The following is an 18,285-nucleotide window of genomic DNA, read 5'->3' on the forward strand; positions in this document are numbered from 1 at the left end:
CTCTTTCTGCGTCGGTTCTGGCTTTCATATCCCAGCCCAATGACAATGGAGTTCTTATGAACGTGCAGTTACATTTGAGAGAAGAGAGAGAGAGAGAGAGAGAGAGAGAGAGAGAGAGAGAGAGAGAGAGAGAGAGCAGTGAAAATGGTGTTCTTTTATGTGACTGGCTTATAGACGTGCAGTTATATTTGAGAGAGAGAGAGAGAGAGAGAGAGAGAGAGAGAGAGAGAGAGAGAGAGAGAGAGAGAGAGAGAGGAGGAAATCTTATATCAGAAATGACTACATTTTGTTCACCAAGTTAACTTTCTTCGGTTCATTCTTTCCTGCATCCGCTCCTAATTTTAGGAAGGATGACATCCATGTGAGATGATGGGTGACCTGAATAATCGGCAGAAAGCCCCTTCTCCACGGTCCCACCCCTTGGCCCCCCCTAACCCCCTCCCACTGGGGCCCCCACCTCCGTTTCGTCCTCTGACATAGATCCTGACCTCAATCGCTGAAAGCATCGTTGTTGAAAGGGGGCTGGAAAGGGGGTTGGAAGGGTGGGGGGAGGTGTATATATAGGGCGTGGAAGGGGCCAAAGAGAGAGAGGGAAATACAGCTGTTTTAGGAGTCGAAACGCCGCGGGATAAGCGTCGATAAAAGGGGCGTTTGTTGATGGAGGGCCGAGAGAGAAAACTGCTATATTAGGCGTGGCGGGAAATGCCAACGAGATGTAACGTCTTGCGAGCGTGGGAGTGAGCGCACGTGAGCGAGGTGTGTGTGTGTGTTTGTGTCTGTGTGTTTGTACGTGCGTCTCCATTGTTTTCGAGATGCTTCTATAGGGGTTGTTTGCAGATGCGACAGAAGATTTAAAAAAAGAAAATTAAGTTTTTAAAAAGAGTCCGGTTTCTTCGTAATCAATGAATTGCTTCACTGGATGCCTTTTATCTGCAGCACTAACTACATTAAGCCTCACGCTTGCCGTTAGCGTCAATAATTATATAAAGCAACATTTCCGTACATTAGTGGTTGTATTCAAGAGGAAATGAAAGGGAGAAGTATTGAAACTTTGGAATTACTTCCTATCATTAAAATATATCTGGCAGTAGCATTCTGTTTTGGTATATCTTTTCCAAAAGTTGTTGTAATTGTTAGACCTGCTGGTATCGAAGCAAGGAGTTCTAAATTGTGCCCCGAAAGTTGTATGATCTTCTAGTTGTGAATTAAAATTATAGATCTTATCCATAATATCCTTAAAATCATGCGTCAGTACTTCCTGATGGACATTACCAGTCAGTCATGAGCTAACCAACATGGCCACGTTATCAAAAACCGTTGTAATTTGACGAATCCGTATCACAGATATTTTGAACACGATTCTATGATCGTCAGTGGAGAACAAATCTTGGAGAGATCTGGACTCTTGAAGTCAGGAATTAGCTCAGAGCCAGTCAACAGTGTGTAAAATACATTAATGTAAATCTAAAGCTTCCTTTTTTTTATTTGATTTTTTCTGTGGGGGACCCTGTTGTGTTAATAGCTGGCTAGGACTGCCGTCAAGTGGTTGAATCGTATCCAACCTGTTTGCGATATGTGTGGGCTAAGTTATCAATGTGTGCTTATTGCATCTTTTTACAGCATTGCAAATGCACCCAAAGGCTAGAGAGTTGAATTGTCACACAAGGCTGACGTTTTGAGGAACTATTCTTCCAGCTTAGTGTCCTTAGAACACCAGAATGAAAAAGGAAAAGTATTCTCTTCTGGTGGTTCTCTTCAACCTGAGGAAGGTGAAAACAGTTAAGGAAAGCAGAAGAATCCACGAGCCACAAATTTTTCATACATTTGTTTACCTTGACGTCCCTCAGTTTCCGAAACTTCCAAATTTCAGACCAGAGAATTTGTTCCCAAAAACCGGACTATTAAAGAAACCAAGGATGACACCACCTTGGAGCCTTAGCAACTATTTCTATAATAAAAAAAAGACCTTTTTTTCTCTTTTTTTTTCCTCGACAGCTAATTTTGTTTCACTTGTTGAAGAAGAATTCAGACAGCTAGCTAATTTCTCGTCTTATGCCTTCGTATAGAGTTAGTTGAATGATTTATCCTAAGTTTTCTCTAGGTCATTGCTGAAATAAGAATTTCACTGACCTGCTTACAAACAGTCATTCCAAAGACCCACACGCCAGTAAATGAACCAAAAGTTATCGTAATCATCTTTAGGGATTTGGCTAATATCAAGTGAGTCGTTCAAAGGAATAACTCTTATTACTACTACTATCAATAAAGTCCTGCCCTACGGAACATCTGACAAGTCAAATGGGATGTTGCTAATATCCACTGAGCCGTTGCAAAGGAATAACCCTATTACTACTACTATCAATACAGTTCTTTCCTACGGAACATCTGACAAACGGGATAAGTTACCCGACAGACAAGATTCCCGAACCCAGCAGGTCTGTTTTTCCAAGAGTGAAAGCAGACTAGTGTCTCCATTACAAAGGACTCGCAGGAAGTGCGCTGGTTCAGTCAGCTCAGAATGTTTCCACTTGTTGAAGGAATGCTGTTTCTTTTTCAAGTCCATTAAGGACACAGGAGTGTTTGCAGTCTCTTTAGGTAGACTGAATTGGTGGCTGTAACTCAACTGGGACACGAGTCCTAGATTTGTTTAAATTTTAAGCCGTGCTATATATCTTTAAGAACTTATATGAGCATTGCAGAGCAAGCTATTCCTGAGTATTTAGGCAGCTTTCATAGTCTCGCACAATTGTGCCACAGGGATTTCCTACCTTCTCAAGGCTTAGGATTACAAAAACTATTCTTCAGACGTCTTAGGAATATATTTTTCCAATTATCTGATTTCTTCAGTTATTGATAAGTTTTCCTTCATGAATTGCAATGCATAGTAAGATTGGTCGGTCATTTATAAAAAGGAAACGTTCAAACCCATTTCTTGCAGTTACTTCTTCTAACGCCCATCATCTCCCTTATCGCCTCCCCATCTCTCCAGCTACCCCTCCCCATCCCCAACCCACCCCTCTTCTTCCCAAACTCACCCCCTTCCCCTTAAAAAAAGTAAAATAAAATAAAATAAAAAACAGAAAACGAATAGACCACAGTTTGTATTAGGAGTTCAACAGACTGTTGATGACCGTTCTTGACAGTTACACGAAACCTTTATGATATAAAAGGATGGGACAAAAATATTATTTGGATTATTTTTTTTATTTCATAAAAACACATATAGATGTGATAAGACACCTAGAATCCTCCTGGAAGTAAATAATATGACGCAAATAATAACCTCGCTTAACAATATTGGGTATGATGAAATATCTCGGGGGCAGAGAGAGAGAGAGAGAGAGAGAGAGAGAGAGAGAGAGAGAGAGAGAGAAGAAAACGTAGCGCAGGAATCAAAATAGTATAAATGGAATCTTAACAAGAAGGTTAAATTTATTTGATTTATTTTGCAGAAGAAAAAAAAACATGAGAAACATGTCATCTTGAAATTGAAGAAGAAACTATTATGAAAAATACAGGAGGAGGAGAAGGAGGGACGAAGAAGAAGAAGAAGAAAAAGAAGAAGAAGAAGGAGAGAGAAAAACTAGTGGAAGATGCTCACTGGTTCGAATGATGAGGAAAATCGAGAGAGAGGTTCCTTTACTCTTTCTCAGAAAAAAAAATTGTTTCTAGTTAAAGATGCTGGACAGCACAGACAAACAGAGCAAAAGAGAGAGAGAGAGAGAGAGAGAGAGAGAGAGAGAGAGAGTAGATGGACAGATTCAGAGGCAAAAGAAAATAGACTTTTGAATCTTCTGAAATCTAGGTACATAATCTAGACAGTATGGAAGAATATTAAGAGAGAGAGAGAGAGAGAGAGAGAGAGAGAGAGAGAGAGAGAGAGAGAGAGAGAGAGAGTAGCAGGAATGGAAAGACCTTGGCGGTAACTGGGTTGATTAACCGGTCATCATCTCCATGAATTCTGGAAAAAAAAAGAAAAGAAAGTAGTTGATTCGAGAAAGATGCAAAGGATTTTTAAATGATTCTTAACATTCAAAGGTTTGATTTCGAATTTAAGAGAATATATATATATATATATATATAGATATATATATATGTGGTGTGTGTGTGTGTGTGTGTGTGTGTGTATGCATACATAAAATACAAATATATATGGACATATATATATATATATATATATATATATAAATATATATATATAGATAGATATATAATATATATATACATATATATAATAATATATATATAGGTAGTATATATAATGATATATATATAGATATATAACATACTATAGCATACATACATCAACATACATACTACATACATACATGCATATATACATACAAGCAAAATTTGCAGTAATATCTGTCATCTCAATATAATTCGACAAGACAGTATAACACAGCAACATTACACATCCTTAATCTATAACAATTCCCAGAAGGGTATGAGGACGGATCCACAACGGATCCTATTTGGATCCTACTCAGGTATCCCCGGATCCCTTACCGTCGAAGTCGAGAGTTCCGGAACCGTCCTCATCGACTTCCTCAATGATGCCGTCGAGATCAGCGGGGGTCAGTTTGTTGTCGATCTCGGACAGAATCTCCTTCAAGACGTCGGTGGTGATGAAGCCGTTGCCTGCAGACAGCAAGGAAACAGGTTAGGCCTATCTGGTCTGTACGCGGTGCCCAGAGTTGCCTCTCGGAAGTTACTCCATGGCACCACAAGGCTTAAAAACCCCAATATTTTGCACCACGAGTTGCATCTCAGAAGTTACTATAAGGTACCAATAAACTTTAAGCCCGATATTTTGTACCACGAGTTGCATCTCGGAATTTTCTGTAAGGTGCCAATAAACTTTAAAAGCCCAATATTTTGCACCGCGAGTTGAATCTCGGAAGTTACTATGAAGTACCAATAAACTTTAAGCCCAATATTTTGTACCACGAGTTGCATCTCGGAATTTACTGTAAGGTGCCAATAAACTTTAAAAGCCAAATATTTTGCACCACGAGTTGCATCTCGGAAGTTACTATAAATGCCAATAAACTTTAAGCCCAATATTTTGCACTACGAGAGTCCTCTTCGAAGTTACGCCAAGGCTCCAACTATCATGGCTCTGAACTGAGGATTGGCTACAAGTGAACTCATAATCTGTCAATTTGGCTAATCTCTGTTGGCATATTGAAGCTGGTAATCTATCTAATTCTTATTCTGATAGCAGGCTCTCTCTCTCTCTCTCTCTCTCTCTCTCTCTCTCTCTCTCTCACCTTCCTTATCATAAATACGGAATGCCTCTTTGAGCTCAGCCTTCAGGGATTCTTCATCTTCCTCAATGAGGAACTTGGCTGCCAATGAGACGAACTCCTCGAATTCCAGTTGACCGGAACCTGCAAAAAAGAAGAAGAGAATATGCTGAAAACCATCTTGAACTGGAAGCATCTGATGAATGGATTATGTATGTATATAAATAAATGGTCGTGGGACAATGAAACTTCTCATCAAAATAAATTTTGTGGGAGGAAAGTGTGAATAATTAGTTTGCTCGATTCTTTGTTGTGCTACGAAACATCTGATTAGAGCAGATTGAAGTGTGAATAAGTATTATGGCTGTAATTGCAAAAGAATCATGTCTGGTTGAATTTACAAAAAAACTATAATTAAAGAAGTAAAAAGACAATTTAATTGTCGAATATCGTGTAAGACCCGAGACGAAGGTTAATCCAAATTCGCTCGTGTTACAGTGATTGAACGAATTTTTAATTGTTTTCGTTTTCTTATTGCTAAGTTCGTTAGGAAGATGCTAACAGATGACGAAGAACGAATGAAAAACTGATGAATATTTTTTACGTATCGCAAAGTTAGTTAGGAAGATACTAAGAGATGACGAAGAATAAATGAAAAACTGGGGATTTTTTTTATGTATCACAAAGTTACTTACGAAGCTGCTAACAGATGACAAAACGAATGAAAAACTTACGATTTTTTTCACTTATTGCAAAGTTAGTTAGGAAGATGCTGACAGATGACAAAGCACGTATGAAAAACTGACGATTTTTGTTTAAGTATCGCAAAGATAGTTAGGACAATGCCAACAGATGACGAAGAACGAATGAAAAACTGCCTAATTTTTTTTTCACTTATCGCAAAGTTAGTCAGGAAGATGCTAACAGGCGACAAAGAACGAATGAAAAACTGGCGATTTTTTTGTCTACGTATGGGTTACCTTTGACCGCTCATTTGAACTCATTCCCTGACCCGCCACTCACCGTCTTCGTCTGTCTCGGCGATGACTTCAGCAAGATTCGCCTCGGAGATCTTGACGCCCATCATCCTGAGGATCGTCTTGACTGTCTCCGTGGTGATGAAGCCCTGCTTCTCCATGTCGAAGGAGTCGAAGGCCTTCCGCAGGGCTAGTCGGAGGTAGGGAAGAAGAGACGATTACGAATAGAGATATGTATACCTGTTTTTTGGAAAGTTTCTCAGAAACTCCCAGTCAATGGATAAGAAAATTTTTTTGCTTTGATTGGACGAAGATCTGATTCGTACGTTCAGAAGCGATAAATTATGGGGTACGTGACGGGACATGAATCACGTCCTATTTTCACAAAGGTTCTTTTAATGGACGAATAATTGATTCGTACGTTCAGACGCAACGAATTAAGGGGTGCGCAAGGGAAAATAAATCGCGTCCTATTTTCAAACCTGTTTTGGAAGACTTCTAAGAAATTGCCTCTGAAAAGGAAAAAATAAATAGGCTCTTTTAATGGACGAATATTTGATTCGTACTTTCAGACGCAACGAATTAAGGGGTACGTAAGCGGACATGAATCTCGTGCCTTATGTTACTTTAGACATTTTACTTTCAAGAAATTAGACTAAAAGGCAATTTAGTATTTTGTTGCCTGTTTTCTCACGCAGAAATGCTTGAATTTCTTCAACAAATAGCAAGAATGATCCGGTGAAATTTTAGCTCATTCTGAGAAGTATCGTGAAATCGAAAAAAATGAAATTAAAGATGAAAATATTCGTGAGACTTTAACATACACGATTGTTTATATATTAAGAAATTACAATCTTTAAAAACCTTCAATTGTTCGTTGCATGGAAAAAGAACTACTCGATATTTAAGTCATATATTACCTTAAAGAACATAATCATAACTTAGGGATTACTTTGCCATATAAAAAAATTTATCTCAAGGCTCTGATTATCTTCGTTAATGTTACGATGCTCATTTTTTTGTATTCACACTGTTTCAGCTTCTGAAGATTATATTGTGTCTTGGACGCGTATGTTTTAATATAATATACATAAATTATATATATATATATAGATATAACAATATATATATATATATATATATATATTTAAATTTTATTATATATCATATATATATATGATTATATATAATTATACATTATATATATGTAAAATTTATAATTAAATTAATAATATATATATATATATATATATAGTATATTATATATATATATATATATATATTATATATATATATACATATTCAGCATGGAGAGGAGATATAAACAACGTCCTCTATTCTTGTATTCCTACAGACGAAGAGAATATATATATATATATATATATATATATATATATATATATATATATATATATATATATATGTATGTATGTTTATGTATGTATGTATATGTATACATACATACCATCTTCTCCAACTTTTCTTCGGAATAACAGCGCATTCTCTGACCCTAAAGAAAATAGCACTGGATTCGCAATTGACTGTTAATGGTTATGTTGTTAATTCATCATTTTAGGAGTACCGTATCCCTATTTTTATGTTGTAATTTAGTTAGGGGAAAAAATATACTCTTCACATCAAACCTGAAACTACTAATATTCTAAAAAGTTGGCAAAGGTAGATACAGATTGCCAGAGCTAAGTTGTTCAGGAGTGGACTACTCGAGGCAGGAGAGGAGTTGACCCAGGGAAGGAGACACTAGACTAAGTGATCAGCTAGACTGCCCAAGGCGGGGATCGACGAACCACTTGAGGTAAGGTTTGAACCGTGAAAAGGAGCGTTGCAAAGTTCGAACCGTCTGATGTACTAGAGGACGAGTTGAATGGAATGCCTGAGATGAAATTTAAAATGTAGGTTTTGGCTATAATCGTGAATGAGCTACGATTCTGAACTACCAGAAGAAGACTCGAGGCTGAGATCGAACCACCAGAAATAGTAGGGACTGAGGTACCTAAGGTGAGATCGAACCAGCTAAGAGTAGGATCGAAACATTAATAAGTTAATGGCTACAAAGGGTTGACCCATTTTGAGAACGGAGCAAGCAGCATAAAACAGTGGTGGTGTGATAAATAGATTTCATAGTACTATTGGGCTACATCGTTGAGAGGACTGAACAGTGAACAGGTATACGTAAACAAGATAGTGAACTACTACTTGAAGGCTCAAGCAGTAAATGGACTACTATTGAACGAGGCTGAACTACATGAAGTAACAGAATGTTTCTGAAGCAGAGCTCAGGGAAGGGACGATTACTAGAACCACTCAATGAAAAGGCTGAACTACTTAAAAATGACGGGGCAGACTACTCAGCGAAAGAACAGAGTTCCCTGAAGGTGTGAGACTCATTTACATAAACTAAGGAGTGAATTGCCTACGGCAAAAGTCGATCCTAGGAAGGGTTGCACTTCTCGTGCCAGTTAAAGCCAGAGGGTTTCCCTCAGAAATGAAACTATGGGAATATAGCAGATTCACATCAACCGTGCATGTGATGTATAGGCCCGTCCCTTACGACGCTCCTGATTGACTGTTGATAAACCAATCGCAGGGATGGAATCTCTCAGTCTCTCTCGAGAGTTCACATAGGCAGGATGAATGCTCCACCTCTTTTGAGAGGTGGAATATACATCCTGCCTTTATGAACTCTATCGAGAGACTGAGAGTTTCCAGCCCTGTGACTGGCTTATCATCAGCCAATCAGGAGCGTCGTAAGGGACTGGCCTAGACATCACATGCACAGTTGATGTGAATCTACTATAGCTATAAGTATGACAGAGATCAGCTGCTATCAAATTTGCCTAAATTTCGTAAACGTCAAAACCCACTTAATTAATGAAAGTTTATTTAGCATCATTTACAAGAATGAAGAGTATGTTTCTTCTCTAAATGAATGGTTTGATTTATAGATAGAAAAAATATGGTTTTTAATTTGACTCTTTAAATGTGGTGGAGTTACTGAAAAGACTTAACGAGAAAGAACTGGTTTGGAAAGCTGGACTTTCGTACGAATCATAGTTACACTGTTTAAGGCAGGGGTTCTTAACAGTGGGTATCCGTACCCCTGGGGTATGGGAACCACATGGGAACTTGAACCCTGGCTATTTGTGTATATTTCATTTTAATGTGTCAATGTATACATGGGGGCATTTTGTAAATAAATAGCTATATAAAACTATAAAATGCGTACGTTCCGTTCCTAGCTATTCATACCTAAAGTATGCAATAAACTAAGTATATTAAGTTACATTGTTAACAGATTGGATTTAAGTGGACTTAAGCAAAGGGGGTATGGAACCATACTGGGCAATTCATTGGGGGTTCTGGAGTCATCAAAAGGTTAGGAACCCAGAGTTTAAAGGAGCATAATGTTACGTCAACCTCTTCCCCATCTGGAATCATCTAACACTTCATTCTCCATTCACGCCACCCAGCGAAGTATCTCAGATTACTGACGCTTTGGGAGCCGAGAATTCCGAGTCAAATACACTATGCAAAAATAAGAAAAAGAACTAGACATATATATATATATATATATATATATATATATATATATATATATATATATATATATATAACAAAAATGGTTTGGCCTCCACAGCGCAGATAAACTGCTTACGGTGCTATCGCGCTGGAGCGAGACATCATGCTGTCAGCCTCGTTATCGGTTTTATTGTGAAGTCGCCGCCAGCTGTTTTTAGCTTTGCAGAGTCATAGAACCATCCCCGGAGATCACAATAAAAATGATAGCGATGCAGAGAGGGAGAGTCTCATCTGTTGGTCAGAGGAATTACCATTTTTTCATGGGATACCTCTGTGGGGGGGGGGGTGGGCGGGGGGAGGGCGGACTCAGCCCCTTCGACAGACAAAATAAAATGAGGAGGAACAGGAAAAGGACGAGTTTCAAGTGGTCGTGGTTTCCTTTGGCTTTTGATTAATTTGGAGAAGAGATAGATAGAGATAGAGAGAGAGAGGGAAAAAGAGAAGGAGAGAGACAGAAAAATTAGATCTCAGTACAGGGCCAACAGAGGCCTATCTAGAGAATACAGGAGGAGAGGTCATACGTACTGTCAATCTGGGATTTGTCGAGCGTATCCTGAAACATAAGAAAAACGAGAGGCTTTGATGCTTAGTCGTTTCTGAAAGAGAGTTTCGTTTGTGCCTGAAATGGCGATCTACTTATGCATGATATCGAATGAGAAGAGAAAGCCAGCCCTGCATTGCGTATTTTTTTTTGTTTTAGATAGAATGCAAATGAAGTTTATATGATGTTAATGTTACCAAAGTTACAAGATATTGGCTTATTGACCTTATTTCAAATTTCAAGTTAGGAGACAGCTGGCAACTATGGCATCTAGGAGGCGTGGTTTCTATCCCATCGTTGCCAGACGTTCGGAGGAATCACTGAGTAATGATAACTACTACATAAGCTTGTAGCCTTACTTGTCAACACTGCGTGTTATCCTCGAAGCGTATGGCAACTTAGCATCAAAGGGGCTGGGCTAGTGTACAGAGTTAGAGCAAACGTACTTTAATGCTGAGCTTGTGTCCCTTTTCAAACATACCTGATGGAGTGTGCTTATCTTTGTCACAGGAGGTTAATAAACTGAAATGGGTTTATGATATACATGGAGAAATATACCAAACTGAACTAATAATTGCTTAAATACAATATTGTTTCATTGACACTCGTAACCGATAACATCAGGAAATTAATTGGACAGAAGTAATAGATGCGTATATAAAATAGATTATTCCAATGGTCGAGTCGTCCGTGATTCTTTCATATATCTTATTTACTAGCAATGATAAAAAGAATGAAGAGAGAGAGAGAGAGAGAGAGAGAGAGAGAGAGAGAGAGAGAGAGAATAAAAGCAGGAAAGCATCAAAACGGAGAATATGGTGTCAGTTACACCATTCTTTTTCATTTTGTCGTCTTCGTGCATTCTCTCTCTCTCTCTCTCTCTCTCTCCCATAGGACTCCAACCATCAACACTAGCATTTTCTCCCTTTCTGCGATCGTATTAAAGTCATCTTTGCACTGTGTAACAATCCAGAGCGCTTTGGTGTTGTAGGTAATCTGGTCTTCAGTCTAACCCTAGTATGGAAGAAGATTCAGTCTTTCAGATATCAACGTTTATCAAGAACTGTCTACGTCTCTGTCTCCTGTAGAATTTCACCGAAGGAAAACTATGTCCCAGTATCCAACGAGACTCTACACGCAATTCCGTTTTTCATTGAAGGTCCAGTGATAGAATTTCAGATTCCAACTTGCTAGAGCTCACAGTGGATATTCCAACCTTCAGTTGAGTCTCACTGATAGAATTCCAGATTTCACTTGTCAGAAGAAGCTCATTGATGAAATTCCAGATTCCAACATTTTGCCAGAGATCACAGGGGATATTCCAACTTTCAGCTGAGTCTCAATGATAGAATTCCAGATTTCACTTGTCAGAAGAAGCTCATTGATGAAATTCCAGATTCCAACTTTTTGCCAGAGATTACAGGGGATATTCCAACTTTCAGCTGAGTCTCAGTGATAGAATTCCAGATTTCACTTGTCAGAAGAAGATCGGTGATGAAACTCCAGATTCCAACTTTTTGCTAGAACTCACATTTGATATTCCAACTTTCAGTTGATCCTCAGTGGTAAAATTCCAGATTCCACTGGTCAGAAGAAGATCGGTGATGAAATTCCAGATTCAACTTTTTGCTAAAGCTCACATTTGATATTCCAACTTTCAGTTGATCCTCAGTGGTAAAATTCCAGATTCCACTAGTCAGAAGAAGTTCAGTGAAGAAATTCCAGATTTCATTTCTCAACTAAGTCACAATTTTCAGTGAAATCTCGAAAGATAGAATTTCGAGTCTTGATGATCAACCAGAGGTCACAATAAAAATTTCGCCTTTTTGGTTGAAGTTCACTGATGAAATTCCTCGGCTCATATTTACCGCGATAATGAAAAGTCATTTGGGATTTTTTTGTCGTTGTTAAATTTTCATTCATAAAGTCAGCAAGTCAGTCGTTTAGTCAACGGCAGTACATCTCACTTTAATACTTTTCAGTTCCTGGAATGACCTAATATTTCAATTCAAGTCTAATATTTCGTCTTTTAATTTGAGCCCAGTCAGAATTTCACGCACTCCTTTAGGGCCTCGTGCGGAATTTTATAGAAATCGTCTGAAAAAAATTGTGTAGCAGCCACTGTTTCACTAGACTGAATCTCAGCTGTGTCCTGGTCCCAGGTTCCGTTAGAATTCAGTTCATATTCAGTTCACATTCAACGGTTATGTGAAAATGCAGTAAGCGGTTTTCCTATTCAGCTCTGTCGGAGTCCCACTGATCAGACGAAAACCCGTTGCTCAGTCAACTTAGTGTTCATAGTCGAAATTTTAACACCCAGTCAAGGCTCGGTTTGATCTCGCAGTCAAATTCTCAGTTTGGCCAGAGACTCAGAAACTTCGCCAACATTCACAACGATTTGATTCCGGTTAAGTGTCGTTAACTATGCAAATTCCTGGCTCTCATTTCGAAGCACACTTTTGATTGGCACTGATGTTCAAAAGACATCTCATTCAGTCGCATGCTGGAAAGTGTAGGCATTGCCTGGTGCTTGCAGAAGCTCATTTAATTCTGAGTCTCTGTTTCAGTATGTGGTACATGCACCCATGTATGAGAGTATACGTGTGCATTTGAAAAGTAAAAAGGGACGAAACTAATAAGTTTATCTTGTCAACTTTGAAAGTTCACTTCAAGGATCTCGATGTTGCAATTGGGATACCTTGGTACCTTTCGTAGTGAGTGGAGCTTTTAGATTGTTGATTCCTAAAATGCAGTGCAATACAAGATGTTTTCACAGTCTCTGAACTATCCATTATACATCATTAAGAGGAGAATTCGCTGCCGTCGCTAAATCTGAATTTATCAAGCAACTACTTCAAAAGATTATGCAAAAGTACTCCTTGGAACACACACTGCAAATTTCAAGGGGGTTCTATGAGCTCAATTGAAACCCAATGACTGGGGTTCTGGAAAAGTCGTGTCATAAGTCACAAATGTTTTCAAAATATCGAACTCAGGTTTAGGCCATCAAGTATATTTTTCGCATTGGATTCCATCCTAAATCTGGAACACGGAGGCCAGAACTTAGTCCGGGAGATAAAATCCAAAAATTCCATTCTGGGACACAAACTGCACAGCTCAATTTTCGACATTTCAGTGATCAGTCCGAAGCACAAAAAATACTTTAAAAAATTAAATAAATACAGACTGTTTCCAAAAAATAGACAGACAGACTTCAAAGCTCATCTGTTACACACAACAAAAGCTAGTCGAACTATGACCGCGAATTCAAACGTCCACAAAGTATCTCGTCGAATCGAAATCTCGAGTAATATCTCACCATGGCTGTACTACGTCCAGAGCCACGTATAGGGCGCTGTTTCTGAGGAGAGGAAGAAGGGGTCGAGAACCAGGAGCTATGGGAGAAAGACTGGGTCTGAGAGCCACTGAACCAGTGGATCAGCCGCCGTCAGGCGGGTCCTTTTTATGAGGGCGCGCCCTCTCGTTTACAGCGGGTTGCAACGGGCGCCTCTCGTTATAACGAACGTTTTGATCAGGCGGTACCATCGCCTCGTGATTTTTTGGTTTTGATGGGCGGGGGCGTTCTCTTCAGCCACTCATAAGCTGCTGGGTGGGGAGGTGAGGGAGGAGGTTGTGGGTGGGGTGGGGTGGGGTTGGGGGGGTTGTTCCGCCAACGCTGACGGCGGCACCGCGCGAATGACTGTAAAGGTAAGAAAATGAGAATAGGGATAAGATGTTGGCCCGGGGTTGGGAGAAAGAGACCTCAAACGGACCTTTAACCTCATTAGACTCTAAAAGTCTTTCGCTAAGTGATTCCTGTTTTCCTGACCTTTGAAGTAGTACATGTTCACCCTTAGCATACATATATGCATACACTCATACATACACACACATTATATATATGTGTGTGTGTGCGTATGTATGAATATATATATTATATATATATATTATATATATATATATATATAAGACTAATAAGAGCTATCATACAATCTAATGATATAATTCGGGCGACTTTACAGCTGCCGATGTCTCAACGCTCACATACACACAGGTAGCATATTAGAATATAGTGCCTCACGAGAAACTCCCTATATAGCATATTTCATCTTAGTCACGGCGCCCGTAAATCTCTCTCTCTCTCTCTCTCTCTCTCTCTCTCTCTCTCTCTCTCGCTCTCTCTCTCTCTCACTTCTTACTCTCTCTACTCTCTCTCTCTCTCTCTAATTCCTACTGTTTTCATTAGGAACTTACGCTTGTACACTAGGTGCCCAGAAATAGACTCTTGCTGAAACTGAATGTTCGCAAAATTAGTTTCAACTCCTCTCTTCTCACTTGTCTCTCTCTCTCTCTCTCTCTCTCTCTCTCTCTCTCTCTCTCTCTCTCTCCTTATGACACCCTCCATCTGCTCCTCTGCTCTATTTGGCAAAATTACATACACAGGAAGTCTCCAAAGCGTTATCGTCGGCGTTATGCCAGATTGGACACGAGCCAGAAGGTCAAAGAAAAAAAAAAGAAAAAAATGATAGTAAATAGACAGATGGATATATCTTGAAAAGAGGGGGCCACATGTCAATCATTCTGCATAATAATGAGATAGGTCTTGTTTAGGAGTGAGAAAAAAATGAAGACTTCTGTATTTCGCGAGGGGAGGTATATGTATACACACATGCGTATGTATATGTGTGTTTGTATATATATATATATATATATATATATATATATATATATATATATATATATATATATATATATATATATATATATATATATATATATATATATATATATATATATATATATATATATTTTCTTCATGCAATACGTGTTCTCTTAACCTCCGGACCTTCACATAACTAAAAGTAATACATTTCCATTGTATCAACTGAAGATAGTTGGTCCTCATTTGCCATGACTTGGAATGCAAATATCCTCTGAGAGAATTCCCTGCTCTTCATTTCTACGAATGCCAATTATACATATATGTACACACATACACATTCGCATCTCCAAACGTGGGATTATAATACTCAGTCATCGACTTAAATAATTTACTGGAATCTGCTGTATTTTTGAGACAGCTCGAACTTCTAACTAAAACCTTGAAGCTCTCACCCCTACACACGAGAGAGATAAAACTCGCTAACTGATTCGAAAGGCTTTGCATAAATCTTCGAGAGCTCTGTATCGGCACCAGAAAGTTGTGGGTCTCATAGAATAAGTAAAACAGTTGGAATTCAGGGTGCCATCTCTGACGATCGGGAGCATTTTCAACCTACAGGAAGGTTAGAGCAATGACTGTCAAGTGCTTATTTGTATATTCTGAATCCTCTTTGTCTTCGTTGTTGTTTTTGTTGTTGTTGATGATGATGTGATTACAATCGTACATTTTCTGATGCTGTTATGATTTGAATATTCATGGAGACCACAGCTATTTTGATAGTTATTATTATTATTCGGTAAGTTATGCATAAAGCCAGTCTTGTCAAATCTACTACATCTTTTACTTCCTCTATCTATTTTATATAACAATGAGTTTGATGATTGGAGGGTGGATGACCAACTTACCAGTTTGCAGCCCTCTAGCCTCAGTAATCTTTTGAGATCTGAGAGCGGACAGAAAAAAAAGTGAGGACAGAATATAGTGCGGACGGACAGACAAAGTCGACACAATATTTTTCATTTCAGAAAACGAAAAATGATTTACTTTTGCCTGGGAGAACATTTGAAAAAAGAATATATATATATATATATATATATATATATATATATATATATATATATATATATATATATATATATATATATATATATGATGCAACAACTAACTGACCTTAATAATAATAATAATAATAATAATAATAATAATAATAATAATAATAATAATAATAATAATAATATTAATAATAATATGTTTGCCTCTTTCAGAAGCGAATTATATTCAGAGCTCTACAAAGAAGTATAACTTTATGATCGGTGAAAGTGGTTGAATACCCATGAGGATGTTATCTTGACCCAAGGAACAGGATTTTAATAGATTTTTTTTTTTTTTTTTGCTTATTTCCAAAGGGAAAGACAACGTATGTTTGTATGGAATAAGGATACCCACATTCTCCAGAAACACAGGGTAGCTGCTGGAACAGTTCTCTGTTAATAATCATCTAAGAAACATTTTATATAATATATATCTATATATATACTATATATATATATATGTAATATATATATATACAATAGATATATATATATATATATATATATATATATATATGCATATATATATATATATATATATATATATATATATATATATATATATATGAAATAAAAGAAGCCCATAAAAACGGCAAAATATAGAGAGGAAATACTATATTTCAGAGACTGCTGTCTCTCTTTTCAGCAATCTCTGAGATATAGTATTTCCTCTCTATATTTTGCCGTTTTTAAGGGCTTCTTTTATTAGATGGACTGCTGTTGTAAAAGAACATTTTTACCAGTCATATATATATAATATATATAATATATATACTAGTAAAAATGTTCTTTTACAACAGCAGTCCATCTAATAAAAGAAGCCCTTAAAAACGGCAAAATATAGAGAGGAAATACTATATCTCAGAGATTGCTGAAAAGAGAGACAGCAGTCTCTGAAATATAGTATTTCCTCTCTATATTTTGCCGTTTTTATGGGCTTCTTTTATTTCATATATATATATATATATATATATATATATATATATATATATATATATATATATCATATATATATATATACATATATATATATATATATATATATATATATATATATATTATAATGTTTCTTAGATGATTATTAACAGAGAACTGTTCCAGCAGCTACCCTGTGTTTCTGGAGAATGTGGGTATCCTTATTCCATACAAACATACGTTGTCTTTCCCTTTGGAAATAAGCAAAAAAAAAAAAAAACAAAAAAATCTATTAAAATCCTGTTCCTTGGGTCAAGATAACATCCTCATGGGTATTCAACCACTTTCACCGATCATAAAGTTATACTTCTTTGTAGAGCTCTGAATATAATTCGCTTCTGAAAGAGGCAAACATATTATTATTAATATTATTATTATTATTATTATTATTATTATTAATTATTAATTATTATTATTATTATTATTAAGGTCAGTTAGTTGTTGCATCATTAGGATCTATCCCATTACTGGGACTGAAGTAGCTTAGTAGCTGAAGAATGAATGATGCAGTACTTGAAGAAATAAAAAAAATTCCATAGTTACTGCAATTACTGTGTAATAATAATAATATAATATAATAATAATAATATAACAATAATAATAATAATAATAATAATAATAATAATGATAATAATAATAATAATAATGATAATAATAGATTTTATTTCAGCTCAAGGCCATATACATTGAATATAAGTAAATACAATAACACACTCAGTCACTATTGCGTCACTGTAATAATAATAATAATAATAATAATAATAATAATAATAATAATAATAATAATAATAATAAGGCCATATACATGGCATATAAATAAATACAATAACACACTTAATCTTGATACACGAACTAACATGATAAAAAAATGATAGACCGGCTATATCCACGCAGTTCCTGAATTATAAAAAAAATATTATATCCTTAATAATGGTAACGGCAGTAGTAATGTTGAGAATAGGAGTAAAGTAAATTTTAAAATGCTAATAATTAAAATAAAAAAGACAGCTTGCAGCAGTTGCTGAAATGTCAAAAGTATTATATTCTTATAATGGTCACGACAGTAATAATATTGAGAATAGGAGTAAAATAAATTTTAAAATGACAATAATTAAAATAGAAAGAGAGATTGCATACAATTAACTTCCAGCTAGGGTGGCAATATTACACAGCAAATGGGAGACTCTTAAGG

The 18,285-nt window shown here is 36.8% G+C and overlaps 1 protein-coding gene across 2 annotated transcripts; it reads right to left on the minus strand.

Annotated features, from left to right (window-relative positions):
* Positions 1-3,838: 3,838 nt before the first annotated feature.
* Positions 3,839-13,839, minus strand: LOC135200851 (troponin C, isotype gamma-like). Of its 2 annotated transcripts, XM_064229558.1 has the most exons (6): positions 13,684-13,836; positions 10,349-10,376; positions 6,273-6,416; positions 5,274-5,393; positions 4,510-4,641; positions 3,839-3,961 (listed from the first exon to the last, which is right to left on the minus strand). In XM_064229558.1, the coding sequence occupies exons 1-6, from the start codon at positions 13,684-13,686 to the stop codon at positions 3,936-3,938; spliced, it is 453 nt and encodes a 150-aa protein (XP_064085628.1). In that variant the 5' UTR covers positions 13,687-13,836; the 3' UTR covers positions 3,839-3,935. The 2 variants fall into 2 exon arrangements, with proteins under 2 accessions (XP_064085628.1, XP_064085636.1); XM_064229566.1 differs by lacking the exon at positions 10,349-10,376 and having other exon boundaries at positions 13,684-13,839.
* Positions 13,840-18,285: the final 4,446 nt, after the last annotated feature.

This window comes from Macrobrachium nipponense, chromosome 23 (genome assembly GCF_015104395.2).
Source record: "Macrobrachium nipponense isolate FS-2020 chromosome 23, ASM1510439v2, whole genome shotgun sequence".
In the NCBI taxonomy this organism is placed as follows: Eukaryota; Metazoa; Arthropoda; class Malacostraca; order Decapoda; family Palaemonidae; genus Macrobrachium; species Macrobrachium nipponense.

Coding starts and splice junctions, on each gene's coding strand:
- LOC135200851 (XM_064229558.1), bottom strand. Junction 5,394..6,272: donor CGCCGAGACAGACGAAGACG/GTGAGTGGCGGG, acceptor TCTTTTTTGCAG/GTTCCGGTCAACTGGAATTC. Junction 3,962..4,509: donor CGGAACTCTCGACTTCGACG/GTAAGGGATCCG, acceptor TTTTTTTTCCAG/AATTCATGGAGATGATGACC.